Here is a 15,063-nt window from a genome sequence, read left to right on the forward strand (position 1 = left end):
ACACAAACTCAGGGTATTGGATGCTGGCATGCCTCTCCAATCTCGCTCTTTGACTTTAGGGCACTGAGGTGCCGAGTTGTGTTCCTCTAAATTAGGAGTATGATGGTTCTGGGTTAGTTGACCATATTTCGTGCACGTGCTCCGCATCTTGGAATGAGTTCAATCCCTTATGCCTCAATTTTGGATCAGTTGATAGTTGTTGCGCCTTGTTCAAGAGGTCGTCCAGGTAGTATTCGTTTTTAAAGGTCGGTTTATGAGCCGGATAAACGCTAGTGCTTCGTAGGAGCTTGGCACCTCAGTTGACTGTTGGTTTCTTCTACGTTCAAGTCGATAACTACATCTTTACACGTGGCACCTTCTTGTTAGTTGATCATGCATTGGGATCATAGGAAAGCCTTCACATTACGGGCCTCATGTTGGTTGGTGACGACGACATATATATCCCTTAATTATTCCCAGCAAAGTTACTTTAATGTCCTCATACGAAATGTCTTTTATGCCCCAACATTTAGGCCTTTTCAAATTCGCGCCCCATATAATTGTGCCTTGCCCCTCTTTTCCCTCATGCAACCACTGTTTCCTCTCAATCCTCTAAAGTTCTAGTGTTATTTTCTGCTTGTTGCTTCTTCATTCTTGCTCTAACTCAAGATAATCATTTGTTTCAGATACGGTTCTTACAACTACGGGGGCATAGTGGAAAGACGTATTGACGCCCAACCTTATGAATCCAGGCAACCCATATATACATAAACGCTAACGAATGCTAAACAAAGATCTTTTATAGACGTACACCCAAAGCTAGGCATAGGTCTACTATGTTGAAAACAGTGAAATCTTGCATCATAATGAATGACAAAAAAACGAAGACATTAATTACGAAACTTTGTCTCAGGAGCTGAACAAAATCAACTCGCCTAAAAATCTGACGTGGCTGTACATGTCTTTGCTATGAGCACAATGTGAGGAAGAGCTATCCTAGAGTCACAACTCACAAGGGACAAAAGGGATTGGTATTGTGCCAGCTAGCATTTCTTTCTCTTCCCAAGTATTATGCGGGCATTTTAAATTGACAAATGACTATATAACAGTCAACGGAGAACAGATTTTAGTGAGTCCGCATTGTGTATCGCATTTTCATTCACATGAATTTTGACAGTGCTACGATAACCACTACCAGAAAATGAACCGGTCACAGCATGAAAAAAGGAATACTTCAAAGAATAATCATATCAAAATGCTCTAAAATTCGAAGTAAACTTTTAATTTCCCTTTTTCGTAAAATTGACCAAAAATATCATAAACTTTATCATGTAGAATCAAACCCTCTTGAAAGAAAAACGGATCAAAATACCCCAAGAGATGCAATTGCGCAGCACCTTCCACTACAGACAAAATAGCCCCTACCCTACCCCTACCCAACCAACCTATAGCTTTTAACGCAAAAAAAAGGAAGAAAAAATCCCCCGCTAAGCAGGCAGGACTGAGGCACCTGTAACTTATTGCAATATTTGCAAAATCCAGGGTTCCAATCAAAACCCACCCTCTTCTTTCACTCCCAAATCATCAGCCTTCTTTAAAAACAAAAGGGAAGAATGTTACTAGCCATCTGCCATTAAAAAAATGAAACTGGCATCTATCCATGATAAAACGAACATCAAGCTTCAGATCTGGAGTCAGAAGAACTCAATTCAGCAGAAGCTCCACGCAAGTTAGTGGCATAAGATTCAAAAAACTTGGACAACTTTGGCTGCATGCCCTGGCATAGCTTTAATGTAGTGGTGCCCAATTTCATGCACTACAAAACAAAATTAACAAAGTATAAGCAAATAATTCGGCCAACATGAATACATAAGGCTTTAAGAAATTAAGAAATCAATGAATACAAAACTAAATCAGGTTGATAGATACTCACCTCCTGATAGAAGGCATTGATCTCCTCTTCTGTGAGGCCTTCATCCTCACCAGAATCCTCCTCCCAGCCAAGAGAACGGAGGAATGCAGCCTCTTCCTCATCAGGAACTGTATCTTTCTCTTCATTATCAGGAAGTCTGTGAACCTCCACATGGGCATTACCATTGCTAGTTACGTCTGCACCATTTCCAAGATCTTGAGGACTTGCAGGAGTGCCAACTGCTTCCCTATTTACTTCACCAGATTTGTCCATTGTGGGAGATAAAACCACTGGGCTGGAATCTGGAAGAACTGAGGAGTTTGTCAGAGTTTTTTTCTTGATGAGATTAAAGAAATCATTCCGGCTCTGCACCTGAGAGATAGAATGTTTCTTATCCACAGTGGAACCTAATTTCAGATCCAAAGAAGTCCGCTTCCGTTCTGTGGAGGATTTGAGGTTATTGGGGTTCCTCAAAGGTGTAGTAGAAGCAGCTGGTAAAGCAACAGCATGATGATTTCCAGGTCTGCTGTTAGAATTATGTGTTGGACTTGAAGCATCCTTGGAGGCGGGGGTAACACCATTTTCCCACACCACTGATTTAAGATCAGTAAACTTTCCAGATGTCTTTGGAGCATCACCTTTTGCATTTCCACTGTGAACGGAATGACTAGCAATGTGCAATGCAGAGGGTTGCTGCGGCACAATCTTGGCAGCCATATTCATCTCAGCATTTCTGACTGTTGTCTTGGGCTTTGATTTCTCAGAAGAATTGTTGACCTGAAAAGAAAACTATCAGAAAATCACCAAGGATTTAAGAAAAAACTATAATTTATCAAATAGAAGACAGATACATGTTGCTAGAATATAATGATATTCAGTATTTCTGATGTTCTACTAATCTAAACAATATTCAATTTTGATATCATTGACATTTTAAGAACAAAAGGAAAAGTATCATTATACATAATCCAAATCAAGCATCCTCCACAGATTCATATATAATGGATGCAGACACAGACCAATATACCATCAAAGTCAATTTTGACAAAATTGAAATATTATAATCAAACCTGTATATATATATATATATATATATATATATATATAGCACATTTCACAAGATCAAATTAACAGTACTTAACATAAATAAAAAAATTAGAATAGACACACACCCACAAACCATCACAGTACCACCAGTAGTACAGCAACCTCAGTGCGCATGCCTAAACCAATGTCAAGAAATCGCATAAAAAGTAAAACAGGCGAAACCATGCAGCATTTGTAAAATTAACTGCCCATTCATAAACTCTTTGATCCACAATATGCATGAAAGAATCTCAGCAGAACAAGATACCAACTGATGATACAAGGGATCTGCTTCCTGATTCAAATTCAGGCTATAAAACCAATTCTAAAAATGAAAACTGCAAAATAAATAAATAAATTACTTGGCTAATGTATCATCTTTTCTAATGCTACCAATTAACCAATTTATTTCATATTTAAGAACCGAAATTGCGACCCGCATCGCTTCAAATTCGGGTTAGGATAGAAAAATTACAGTTTCATAAAGGAATTAAAGAATAAATTCAGAGGATGGATGCCAAAGATGCCACACATGTGACCTTTATAGAGGGAGGACAGCTGAGAGAGGGTAATAACTAAAACAACTTGTAGATTCCATATATACCCCTCTGTAGTCATAATTTTGTGCATTGTGTAAGGAGGAGCAATCAAATAAAAATGATTTATTTGCATTTCCCACATGCATCACACACTGTAAAAAATAAACACAAACAATATTCATCAAGAAGATGGATACGTAAAAATGATTTATTTGTTCTATAGTTACATCCAATCAGTTCCACAAAACTGTAAACTAAGTTCAACACAATAATAGGACAAAACTTCTGTTTCTTATTCCTTTTATTTATCTAAAACAAATATAAATAGAATAAAGCTGAACACAGCGCCCAAGTAAAAGTCATATCACACAATTCATGGAGAAAAAAGAAAGTAAAAACTATTATAGAAAATTAGTTTGCAATAATATTAGACTTACAACAATAAAGCAACATAAGATTGCAAGAACACTAATTTGTAATGGGCACTAATTCATGACCGAAGTCCGGCGATCATGAAATGATAAAAACAGAATACAAAACGAAACTAGTAAGAACTTTTACATCAACTAATTCTGATATTTTTCTCTTTCAAAGTCTAGTGTCTTCCCTAGAACCCCACCCTCGCTAAAGCATTCCAGGTTGTTAACAACTTTGAAATTTCTGGTACTTATTCCGAATTCTCAACCTCAACTCAGTTGTTTAGTACTAAATAACACCCCGTCACAAGAAAAGCGAATGGACAAAAGACAAGTGCAGTATCAAATTAAGAAATCAAATGCCCTGATAAAATTTAAAACAAACCAAAATTTGCAATATATGACCGATAAAACAAATCTTTCACAAGGCAATTTTCTCACCAAAGCCTTAGGCATTGATGGTGTTACTGGAATCAACTGTCTTGACTGCTTTATAGCCAATTCCTCAAGCCTTTGGGTTTTGACTGACACCTATAATTGATCAAGGCCTTATTAACTGGTCATGAAAATAAATAAAATCATTGGAAGTATAAGAATGAAGAAGATAATGATAGACAACTAGCTCAACTACCAGAGGAGTAGAACGAGCTCGGGATGGAGTCTGTGCCAAAGCTTCAGCCATATTAAGACCAGCTGTTGTACTTGAAAGTACAGACCCAGAAGTAGGAGTACCAGTTTGCTGCACAGTCAGAGATCCAGTACTAGTGCTGCCAATTATAGTAGGTACCTCTGCTAGTGCAGATGTCCATCCCTCCCCTCCAATCAAAGCTGAACTGCCTACAGGGAGAGTTTGACTAGCAGTAGCACCCAAACCGGGAGATGAAACTCTCCTTATTTCAGTAATTCCCTGCCTCTCTTCAGCTCCAAGTGATGGAAAATCCTTATCAAAAACAGCTTTCTGAATGCTACTACCAATACTACCACCAGAAAGTATGTCATTGCCATTGTTCTGGCTGCTGTTGCCACCAGATTTTGTATCTACTGTAACTCTGTGGGGCAAAAGCTCACTCTGTTTCCTGGAAACCATTGAATGAGAACGCCGCAAAGTATCCCTCTCTATCCTTCCCGAAAAGAGGTCGGCCAATGGTTCAGAACAGTCACGATCCCAGTGGTCTCCGAAATTCGATCTATCTTTGTCTCTATCACGGTCCTTATCACGATGACTTCTGTTGAAACTACTATATGCATGCTTGGCAGAACCATTGATTGAACCCCTCCGAGAATTTGATGAAAATGTCCGTTCAAGAAACACAGAGCGAGGGCTATCAAATTCACTAGTTGCCTTAGAAGATCTATTCCTTGTGTGATGGTGTACATGAGGAGCATCTAAACAAAAATATTAAGAGTTATTAATTTATGATTCTTTCCCCCCTTTTTATGAAGAAAACTCTGTTATAAACTTGCAAGTTTCAAAAAAACTGTGATTCTTAGATATATGATTGCAAGAAAAAAAGGAATAAGATTCTATTATAATGTTTTGAATTATTTAAACTGCGCATCAAAATATGTAAACAATTCAGGACATTGAAAATACCCGTGTGAGTAGACGAAGATGTAAAATGGTGGGCTGAACTGCCAGCCCCGGCAACACTTCCAGCACTTCTCAACCATTCTGGAACTAATGCAGGTTCACTTTTTTCCATAACGAACACTGAACATGATCAGAATCAACTAAAAAAGCTCGTGCACCTTCTTCACCAGCCCTACCCCTAGAACAGCACTAATATACTTAAACGTGAAACTACTGATTCTAACTCATACCCCTCATCTTTCTTTATTCTAGATACCCGAAACTAATCAAGAATAACACTATCGTCCGTCTGGCAGTGGAGTAATGAGTAACACCAGCTTATCTTCACAGAAGCTACAACCCCCAAACTTAATCACAGATTCAAGAAAATTAATCACAGATTAACTTCCAACCTTCCAAACGGTTTACAAAATTAACCACAGATTCAAGACCGTAACGGCTCCAACAATGCTTAACTGAAAGGGGCCCTCCAACAAACCACAAACAGACACCGCAACGCGCCAAAACAAAGGAGAAGGAAACAAGAGCCCCGTGACTTAACAATGCTGTGAAGGAAAAGCTTCTCTACGCCTCCATCTTCAAATAGAAAGATGGATTCGCATAAGACCTCGAAAACTCAGAGAGGCATCACCTCTTCAGGGGGAAAATATTGAAAAGAAATCGATCCCCGAACCAAAAAGCACGACTACGAAAACAATGGTAAAACTCTATAAATCGTTAAGCCAACCATCAAACAGTTTAGCACCAAGAATTGAGCCCTGTAAGACACCGAAAAATTACGTAGAGACAATAGAAACCCTAGAAAATACGCATGTGGAAAAAACTCCTCCGGAACCTAGGGTTACAGAGGGAGGAAATTTGGGGAAATTAGAAAGCGAGAGGAGGAAAGAGAAACAAAAAAAAAGGGAAGAAACTAACCCTAGAGTTAGAGAGAGAGGCAGTGATTGATGAAGATAAGGAAACGCAGCCGTTTCAATAACCGCCTAACGTAGCAGTGGTATTGCCGATTAGAAGAATGCGTTTAAGAGGGAACAAGAAGAACAAGAACAAGAGAAAGAGTTTTTGTACGAATAGCAACGTGTGATTTTTGAGAGAGCGAAATGGGATTGATTGAGATATAAGAAGAAGAAGAAGAAGAGACAGAGAGTGTGAAAATAGAGAATAGGGTTTTGTTTTTGTGAGAAGTGCGATGTGGTGTGGTGTGGGTGTGGGTGTGGGTGTGTGAGAGAGAACGCGAGAGAAGGTATAATTTCTGTTAGTTTAGGATACTGAGGATGAAACGTATGAAGAACAGCCTCTTCTTCTAAATGCAATTATCAAATTACAAATCAAATTAGGATATTAATATCAAAAACAAAATATATACGTGTGTAATTTTAATTATTATTATTTTTCCTCACTCTTAATTCTGACGTTTCCTTCGCTGCGCCTCCCAAATTCTAACCTTGACCTTTTTTCTTTTTTCTTTTTTAATACCGTACCCTGACCTTCTTTGAGTCTTCTTTTATTTTATTTTATTTTATTTTATTTTTTTTGGTAAAAACCCTTTCGCTTTTTTCTTGTACTCTTCTTTTCCCATATCCCTAAAATTTGATTATTTGATGCATGTATGATTTTTTCTTGACCACAAACGGTCACGGTGTGGGTGAGGGGCATCCACTGCTGCTTCATGGGAGCAAATTTTTAAAATAAATTAGATAGTATTTAAAATTATAAATAAAATATGCATAATTAATTCAAGTACAATGCAAAAGCATAGATTAAAAATTAAGTACCTAATTATTTAAAATCAAACTTAATTTAAAAAAAATAAATAACATGTATTATTTTAAAAATATATTAAGAGACTTATCTCCTTCAAACAAAATTGAATTTAATATATAAGAATTAACAAGAATATACTAATATTAATACTGCATATTCTTTCATTTTGCTTATTATTAAAATATATGAATGTATATTACCAATTTTTTAAGTTGTTACATTACAGATTATCTGACCAAATTATTATTTTTTACTATCATCTTGTCATATTTTTATAATACTTAACTATCATCTTATTTCTTTTTTTGGTGATGCATAACAGATTTGTGTTTCAATTGTTTTCTGAAAAATATGGTTTCTTTTGTATTATTTGTAGTTTAAAATTTTTTATTATTGTAAATCTCTCTCACACACTCACGAACATACATACACACATATATATAGATATATATATATATAAGTTTTTTAAAAAAAAAAACTGACGAGCCAGGAAAGCGTGAAAAAACAGACTACAGAAACTTTGTAATGACCGTTCAAAAAACAGTAAAAAGTAACTTTAAATATACATACTTGTTGAATTATCCATGAAACAAGTTATTGAATGTTTGCATAATAGTCCGTTTCAAGTCATTATTACATTGTTTAATAATCCTATTGAACGAACCATAATTATTTTGCAAAATCGACTCGCAGTCCTTGGGTTAAGGGTTTACTTTGACACTTTGAAACTTTGAAACGGCTGTTTTGTTGAAATGTTTAATAATTCCATGGGATTTACTTCCGTCATATTGCTAGAAAGAAGTAATATTTCTTGCTAACTCATGTGTTTGGTGGGACCCATAATTTTTATTTTTAATCTTTTAACTCTATTATCGGAGACTATCATCCATGAATCCTTAATGATGAGAGGAACGTAATACTGGATCAATACAGAGTTCGTTTTCTGATACACAGGATTCCTTTGCAAGACAAGTGCAGAGCATACTAACTTTTTTCATATAGTAGCAATTATAGTAATAACATTATACTAAGTTTTCGGAGAGAATAGAGAACTTTTTAGAAACTCATAAGGATATAACACACAAATTTATTTTCTTGCAAACTCATTTTGCTCATACGAACATTGAAGGTTTCCTTTTATAGGCAAGGAAACGATAATAACAACAAACATCATAATCAAACAACAGACACCTCAACAGACATAATAATACAAACGACAGACAACTTTTCAGAAATATGAATTATTGGGCACCCACTTTATATTACAACCATACACGTGTCTTTTAACTTGGCTCATTATCAATAGTGTCGGTACTAATGGACAGATTCAGAGCCCGTCTTTCTTCTAAGTGGACATCACCATACATATCTTTTCACCATGGCTTGTCAAATTTGGCTTTTTCTTCAATTATTTCTACCATGACATCAGTATTCGGATCTTGCTAGATCATATTGTCTTCAGGGTTTTTGGTTTCTGTAATTGGATCAAAAACCAATTATATTTCCATTGGATCTGGGCCTTCAGAAGAGCTTGGGCCTTGTGAGGAACTTGCGTGAAATGTTTGATACTTTGAATCTTCAAACCCATTGAGCTCTTTGACATGTTTTAACAGAGAGGTTTTAGAATATGGGTCTAATGTGTAATCATTAAAATATCCTCATAGATAAGCAATATTCTGAGACCATATGAGTCCATCTGGCCTTTGCCAATATGGCCTGAGAATGATAAAAATGGTAGTGATCTTTGAAATCTCTCTTCTTGTTTTACCTTCTTATTCCTTGGATAGAATGATCTTGTGCAGTTCTTTTCTCCACCGCGGCAAAGGAGAATACCATTCTAACAAGGTCCATAAAAAGTAATCTGAATTGTCAGGATCCATAAGAATTTCATAAGTTCTCTGAACCTTAAGAGCAAAAAGGACTGAGTAATTGAACGTGAGACACCATATACACTAAAGAGTATTTTCAGTAATGCCAAAACCTATATCACAAAAAACTTCTAACACTTGTAAATAAAGGGTTTCTGGATGAAAGGCTGAAGGTGTAACGTTTTTTGTTTTCATGGTCTTGTGGAGGTAATAAGAGTAATAATATTTAGCAAACATTTGGATTTGGTCAACTAAGGTATGTTGTCTTAATTCTGGAGGATAGTCTCTTTTATGCTTAGCTATTTTGGGTAATGCTTCATGCATGAGTATCAGAGGAAAAGGAACACTGGATATACCAGAGATGACCTGAATAGGAACTCTATGTCTGGAAGGTTTGGATAGGAAATCAGGGATGGTGTTGAGATTTCCTTTAATATGCTTTACAGTGAAATTTACCTTGAAAATCAATCTTTTAGTCTAAGGATTTGAGGGTCTGGTGGCATCTTGTTTTTGAATTCCAAAATCTTTGGAAAAGATGAGTTATCCATCTGGACTCCAAAATTATGATCACGGAGATAGAAATCAAATTTCTTGATTCCATTTTTGACTGTCAATGCTTCTTTGTAAGTGGTATGGTAATGTTGTTCTGCATCTGTGAATTGGCCACTTGCATGTCCTCAATAGTACTTCTTTTATGAGGACAGCTCCCCAAAAATGATCACTTGCATCTGTTTGAATAATTCTTTTACCAGTATTAGGAATCTTCAAGGCTGGTGGATTCTGACCAATCTTCTTTAGTTCTTTAACTGCTTGGGTCTGTTCTGAACTCCAAGAGGAGGGATTTTCTTCAAAAGCTTTGAAAGAAGACTAGTATATTTGACTGCATGGGGAATGAAATCTCTAACATAATTAACATTCCTAAGAACTGTTGAATATGCTTAACAGTTGAATTTTCATCTGGAAAATTTATGAGTCCTTCTACCAGGTGTGGCTCTGGCTGATACATTCCTTTTAAAAAATGCATTCCTAAGAAATCAACTTCAGTTTGAGCAATATGGATCTTTTTTTCAACAAGCATAATTCCATACGACCATACATGTCAGCTATTTCTGCAAATTGGCTGAGCAACTTTCTATGTGCTTCCATAGCTTTGGAAAAAAGAAGAACATCATCAATATAAATAAGAATTGTATCCAAGATTGGATTAGAGATTCTTGTCATTGCTTTCTAAAAAAGTGAATGAGCGAGCTACTTTGAGACCAAATGGAAGGACTCTCCATTGGTACTGCGCATTTGGAATGCAGAAAACAGACTTGTACCTGTCAGCAGGGTCTAATCCAAGTTGTCAAAAACCTGATTTTAAATCAATCTCAGAGAAGATGTGAGCATCTTTAAAGAGAATAGAAGGAGTATCAACCTATGGATAGGAAACTTATAATCTTGTAGGAAATGATTTAAAGGCTTATAATCAATCACCAATCTTTTCTTGCCTCAAATTTTTTCTAATCTCTTTTCCACATAAAAAGCTTGACATGCCCACTGAGATTTTGTAGGTTCTATCAATCCTTGCTTCAGGAGTTCTTGACATTCTTGTCTTACTAATTGAAGGTCTAAGGGAGACATTCCTGAATGAGTTGCTTTGGTAGGATTGATATCTTCATTGAGCTTGAAAGGAAGCTAAATGAAAAAATCTTCATTTTTCCATAGAGGATTAGGATGAGAGAATCCTCCATGATTATCTGCACATAAAGGCTTAAATTTTTCTTTAATGTCTTCAAGTTCAGGAGGAGCTTCAGAAAGAACATATAACCTTAAAGGTCTGTGAATAAGATTTGAAGTCTCTTTTGAATCTTTTTCCTTGAGGAAGGATCTGAAGTCTATGAGCTTTGGTATAGATATCCATTCCTATTAGAATATTTTTTTTGGGCAGAGTAGTCCCAATAACATTTAGGGGAAAACCTTATCCCTATAGGCTGCTTAATGACCAGGTAGGTTCTGAAGACCTTTCCATCAGTTGCTACAAAATAAGTTGTCTCTTTATTCCATGCTTCAGGAGGTAAGATCTTAGGATCCATCATTGATCTTTGGGCACCAGTATCCATGTAAGTAATTACCTTTTTGGGATTACTGGATTTGGATGACAAGATGTGAACTTCTACACTGGGCTTTGGTATAGCTGGACTGAGATAAAAAAACTCCATTTATTGCAAAGACTGGAACATCACTATCAGAAATTTTTGAATCAGGAGAGGAGTCTTGTAGTGCGAAGACTGTGTCCTCATTTCCAGTGCTCTGTTCAGAATATAAAGATTCTGCATCACCTTTATCAATATTTAAAGTAATTATCATCTTTACTGATTTATCTGACTTGTTAGGGAAATTCTTTGCATAATGACCCTTCTTCTTACAGATGAGACACTTTTGCCCTTTGTTCTTCCTACAAAACTTATTTTTCTTGAAGAACCTATATTATTTTTGGGACTTATGACACATCTTTTTTTAGTTGAATTTTTTGAAATGAGTCTTCTTCTTTGTTTTGCAATCACAGTTATTGTCATCTTTGCATTTAATCTCTAGATAAGACTTCTTACAGGCTTGGGTATACTTTGACCTCTGATTCATCAAATAAATCATGTACTTGTGCTGCTTACAGAGTTTATCTACTGCTTCTAGCATCAGTTGGTGAATCTGCCCCATAGTAAGGGTTGTGAAATCTTTGCCTTGAGCAATTGTCATCCTGTTTAATACAGGTTGAATCTCTTTAGGAAGAGAAGCCACATAGGTGTTCTTTAGGCTTGGATCATTATATCCATTCAACAAGTAGAATCTCTGCATAATTCTTTTGAAATGTTTTTCTAGATCTTTAATCTTCAAAGAGCAACACTTCATCTCGAAGAATTTTTGCCTGTATTTTTGTCTATGATGTCTCCATCTCCAATGAATTCTTGATGGAGAACTCCCAACATACCAGAGGTAGTTCCAACTTGATGGAGTTGATCCTGTCGAACACTTCCCAAGTTATGATACCATTCTTTGAGAGAACCAATCATTCTTGAGCAGAATTATTCCATTACTTTGTAAGGGTCGGCACCAGTAGGTAAAATTTTAGTATCAATCCATGCCCCAGATTCTAAGAGTCTTTTTCTCCACAGATTCGGAGAAATATCATCAAGTGTAAACCAAGGTCCTGCAACAGTTGTTTTCTTGTTGCGACTTCCGCTAGTAACATCTCTTGTTTCAGATGAGGGGAATCATAATATGACCCAACTCTAAATTTTGCAGTTCTGGCCATCAATATGCCAGTAATATCAGCATATTCTGCCTCATAGAAATCAGAAGAATCTGGCACTTCATCATATTGTTCTTCTCTAGAGGTTTCAAAAGTGGTCTCCAAAGGAGCTTGATGATCTGAATTTGTTCAAGGGCTTCTTTGGAAGAGATCTCGGAGGATTTAGAACTCTGGGTACGTGAGGAGGATTCAGTTGTCTCAGATGATTGAAATTCATCTATATCTTGAGGTTCAGCCTGGATAATGGCTAATTGATCTTTTAGATCTGCAGTTTCAAAAGTTCTTTTTGAAGAGTTGGGATTTTCCATAGGGTCTGTTGAGTCTGAGGATAAAGAATGAGTTGTCTCCATTCTAGTTATAGATGAGTGTCTTCTAGAAGTAGAAGGTTGTTTTCCCCTATCTCTATTTTCTCTGATCTAGGGTTGGCAAAACGGGATCGACCCGGCCCAACCCAAAAAAAACGAGCCGGGTCAGGGTTGGCTCAGAAAAAAATGAGACAGAAAACCCGACCCGAGCCGGGTTAGGGTTGGCTCAAAAAAAATGGCTCGAGGGTTAGCTCGAAATATTGCTCGCGGGTTGACTTGAAAAAAAGTTCTTTTAAACTCAAACAATGTTTGGCAATAGTAATCAACCTGTAACACCCCATGTATACCCGGAATATTAACATTACATCGTATTAAGCGGTGCTTAATTAAAAATGCGGAATATTCTTTTTCTTTTCAATTATGACGTCATTATCAATTACCAACTTGATTACTTAATCAATTTCATAAAATATCGCCTGTATGTAAATTGCAATAAGACATCTATTGAAATACCTCAATATATAAATAAAGTGTGTATCTACATCACGGTATTACATCTCGTAATCCGGATAATATCCTGATACATTATACAACACCAAAATACTCAAGACATAACAATACTATGTGTCATGGACAATTCTCATGCTCACCAAATAAACATAGTAAACAACCAGTCTCAACGTAAAACTCCACAAACGTAACTGAAGCTATAAGCATATAAACAGCATGCAAATCCAGCATCCAATCATGGCAGCATAATATAACAACAATCTAACTTAGCTCCGGCCTCCTGCCGCCTGAGGTCTCAACATTACCTGACCCTGAAATAAGCATTCCCCAAACGTGGGGTGAGATCTCTAAACAAGAAATCTCAGTTAGACAAGGGGTCCTCAAGGATCTTCCACCCCAAGCTCACTTACATGTGCAATATAAGTTCTAAAAGCATTTATATCATTATCAGTTCCAAAACTATGTAGTGCAACAGATATCTATGGCATGTGTGTAATCACTATTCTACTGGCCAGAGAAATGTAGGAATACGTCTATTCCCTACATGTATTACAAGGAACACCGCTTGCACCTCACCCACAGCCTCACCCTCTTGTATGTTCTACATACTCAGGCTTACCGTATAGGTGGAACACCTCCATGCATATCAACAAGGCACTAACATACAATAGCTCAACAGCATTTCCAAAACATCAAAAACATGTAACACAGCATGCATATACCATATCCCCATGGGACATGGTGGAACCACAACATGGCTAAACCGAGGACACAAAAGCTTACCTCTAAGCTAGTTATCCAATACCACAAGCTCAAAGTCCAATCGCAGCAGATCACAATCTGATATGGACCAAATATAAATCAATAAACATTTACCACGTGCATACAAATTAAAGACAACGCCTTCTCATTACGTTTTATGTCTTAAAGCTTCTAACAAAGCCACAAGTCCTTAATCACATGATTCTGACTTAGTCCATTAATTACAGAAGTTCAACTTCATCAATCTAGGGTCCAAAAAACCCCAATAGCCTACTGTACACACAGCACAGCTACTGTTCTGCGAAATCCCAGAATATCTGGATATTCCACGAGAACATATCCGGATATGCAATATCCGGATATCGCACTGTCCATATCCGGATATACAGATTCTCATATCCGGATATCCAATATCCAGATATCCCAAAACCCCATATCTGGATATCCAATATCCGGATATTCCACGGGCAGATATCCGGATATTTCACGACAGAATGCAACAACTGCATTTCGTGAAGATATCCTTCAAAGGTTGGGTTTTTACCGATTTTAAACACCTAAACATGCATTTCTAGGTGTGTTAAGCATTACCCAACAACAAGTTATCATCTTTTAGCCTTAACATGCATCAAGCTTCCACTTTTAAGCCTTAAAACTCAAGTTAAAGGTTGGTGATCATACCACAGCTCAAAAACAGAAGATGGAGATGCTCTTGGAGCTCAACACAGCCCCTCAAGTCTGACTCAAGGATGATGCACGAAAATGAACAAGAAGGTAGGTCTTTCACTCAACAAGAAGGCATCTTGGAGCATCAAAATGCCAACAAAAGGTCACACCCCTCAAGATCAGCAAACACAGCTCTTCAAACTCCTTCACACAGGTTCTCTAACTCAGAAACGGCACCACAATGCAGTCCCAAGACCAACCTTCACCCTCACCAAGTGTTTAAATGGAAGAACAAGCATCAAAGGTGAATGCTTGCTCAAGAAATGGAAGGGAAGGCAATGGAACAATGTATAAGGTGCAAGTCAGCCACCAAGTC

The 15,063-nt window shown here is 36.9% G+C and overlaps 1 protein-coding gene across 2 annotated transcripts; it reads right to left on the reverse strand.

The window, feature by feature from the left end:
- Window positions 1-1,272: 1,272 nt before the first annotated feature.
- On the reverse strand, window positions 1,273-6,820 carry LOC133295671 (uncharacterized). 2 transcript variants are annotated; one of them, XM_061494513.1, is made up of 6 exons: window positions 6,442-6,820; window positions 5,527-6,281; window positions 4,564-5,318; window positions 4,374-4,463; window positions 1,913-2,680; window positions 1,273-1,795 (listed from the first exon to the last, which is right to left on the reverse strand). In XM_061494513.1, the coding sequence occupies exons 2-6, from the start codon at window positions 5,633-5,635 to the stop codon at window positions 1,655-1,657; spliced, it is 1,863 nt and encodes a 620-aa protein (XP_061350497.1). In that variant the 5' UTR covers window positions 5,636-6,281; window positions 6,442-6,820; the 3' UTR covers window positions 1,273-1,654. The 2 variants fall into 2 exon arrangements, with proteins under 2 accessions (XP_061350497.1, XP_061350498.1); XM_061494514.1 differs by having other exon boundaries at window positions 1,913-2,668; window positions 5,527-6,820.
- Window positions 6,821-15,063: the final 8,243 nt, after the last annotated feature.

This window comes from Gastrolobium bilobum, unplaced genomic scaffold (genome assembly GCF_033153095.1).
Source record: "Gastrolobium bilobum isolate Gb01-03AN ecotype WA unplaced genomic scaffold, APGP_CSIRO_Gbil_v1 utg39525, whole genome shotgun sequence".
NCBI classification, from domain to species: Eukaryota; Viridiplantae; Streptophyta; class Magnoliopsida; order Fabales; family Fabaceae; genus Gastrolobium; species Gastrolobium bilobum.

What these genes read in the sequence shown, in the direction of transcription:
- LOC133295671 (XM_061494513.1), bottom strand. Translation starts at nt 5,635, where the DNA reads ATGGAAAAAAGTGAACCTGCATTAGTTCCAGAATGGTTGAGAAGTGCT. An exon ending in GAGCTCGTTCTACTCCTCTG is followed by an intron (nt 4,464 to 4,563) that starts GTAGTTGAGCTA and finishes GATCAATTATAG; the next exon opens with GTGTCAGTCAAAACCCAAAG. An exon ending in TCAATGCCTTCTATCAGGAG is followed by an intron (nt 1,796 to 1,912) that starts GTGAGTATCTAT and finishes TTTGTTTTGTAG; the next exon opens with TGCATGAAATTGGGCACCAC.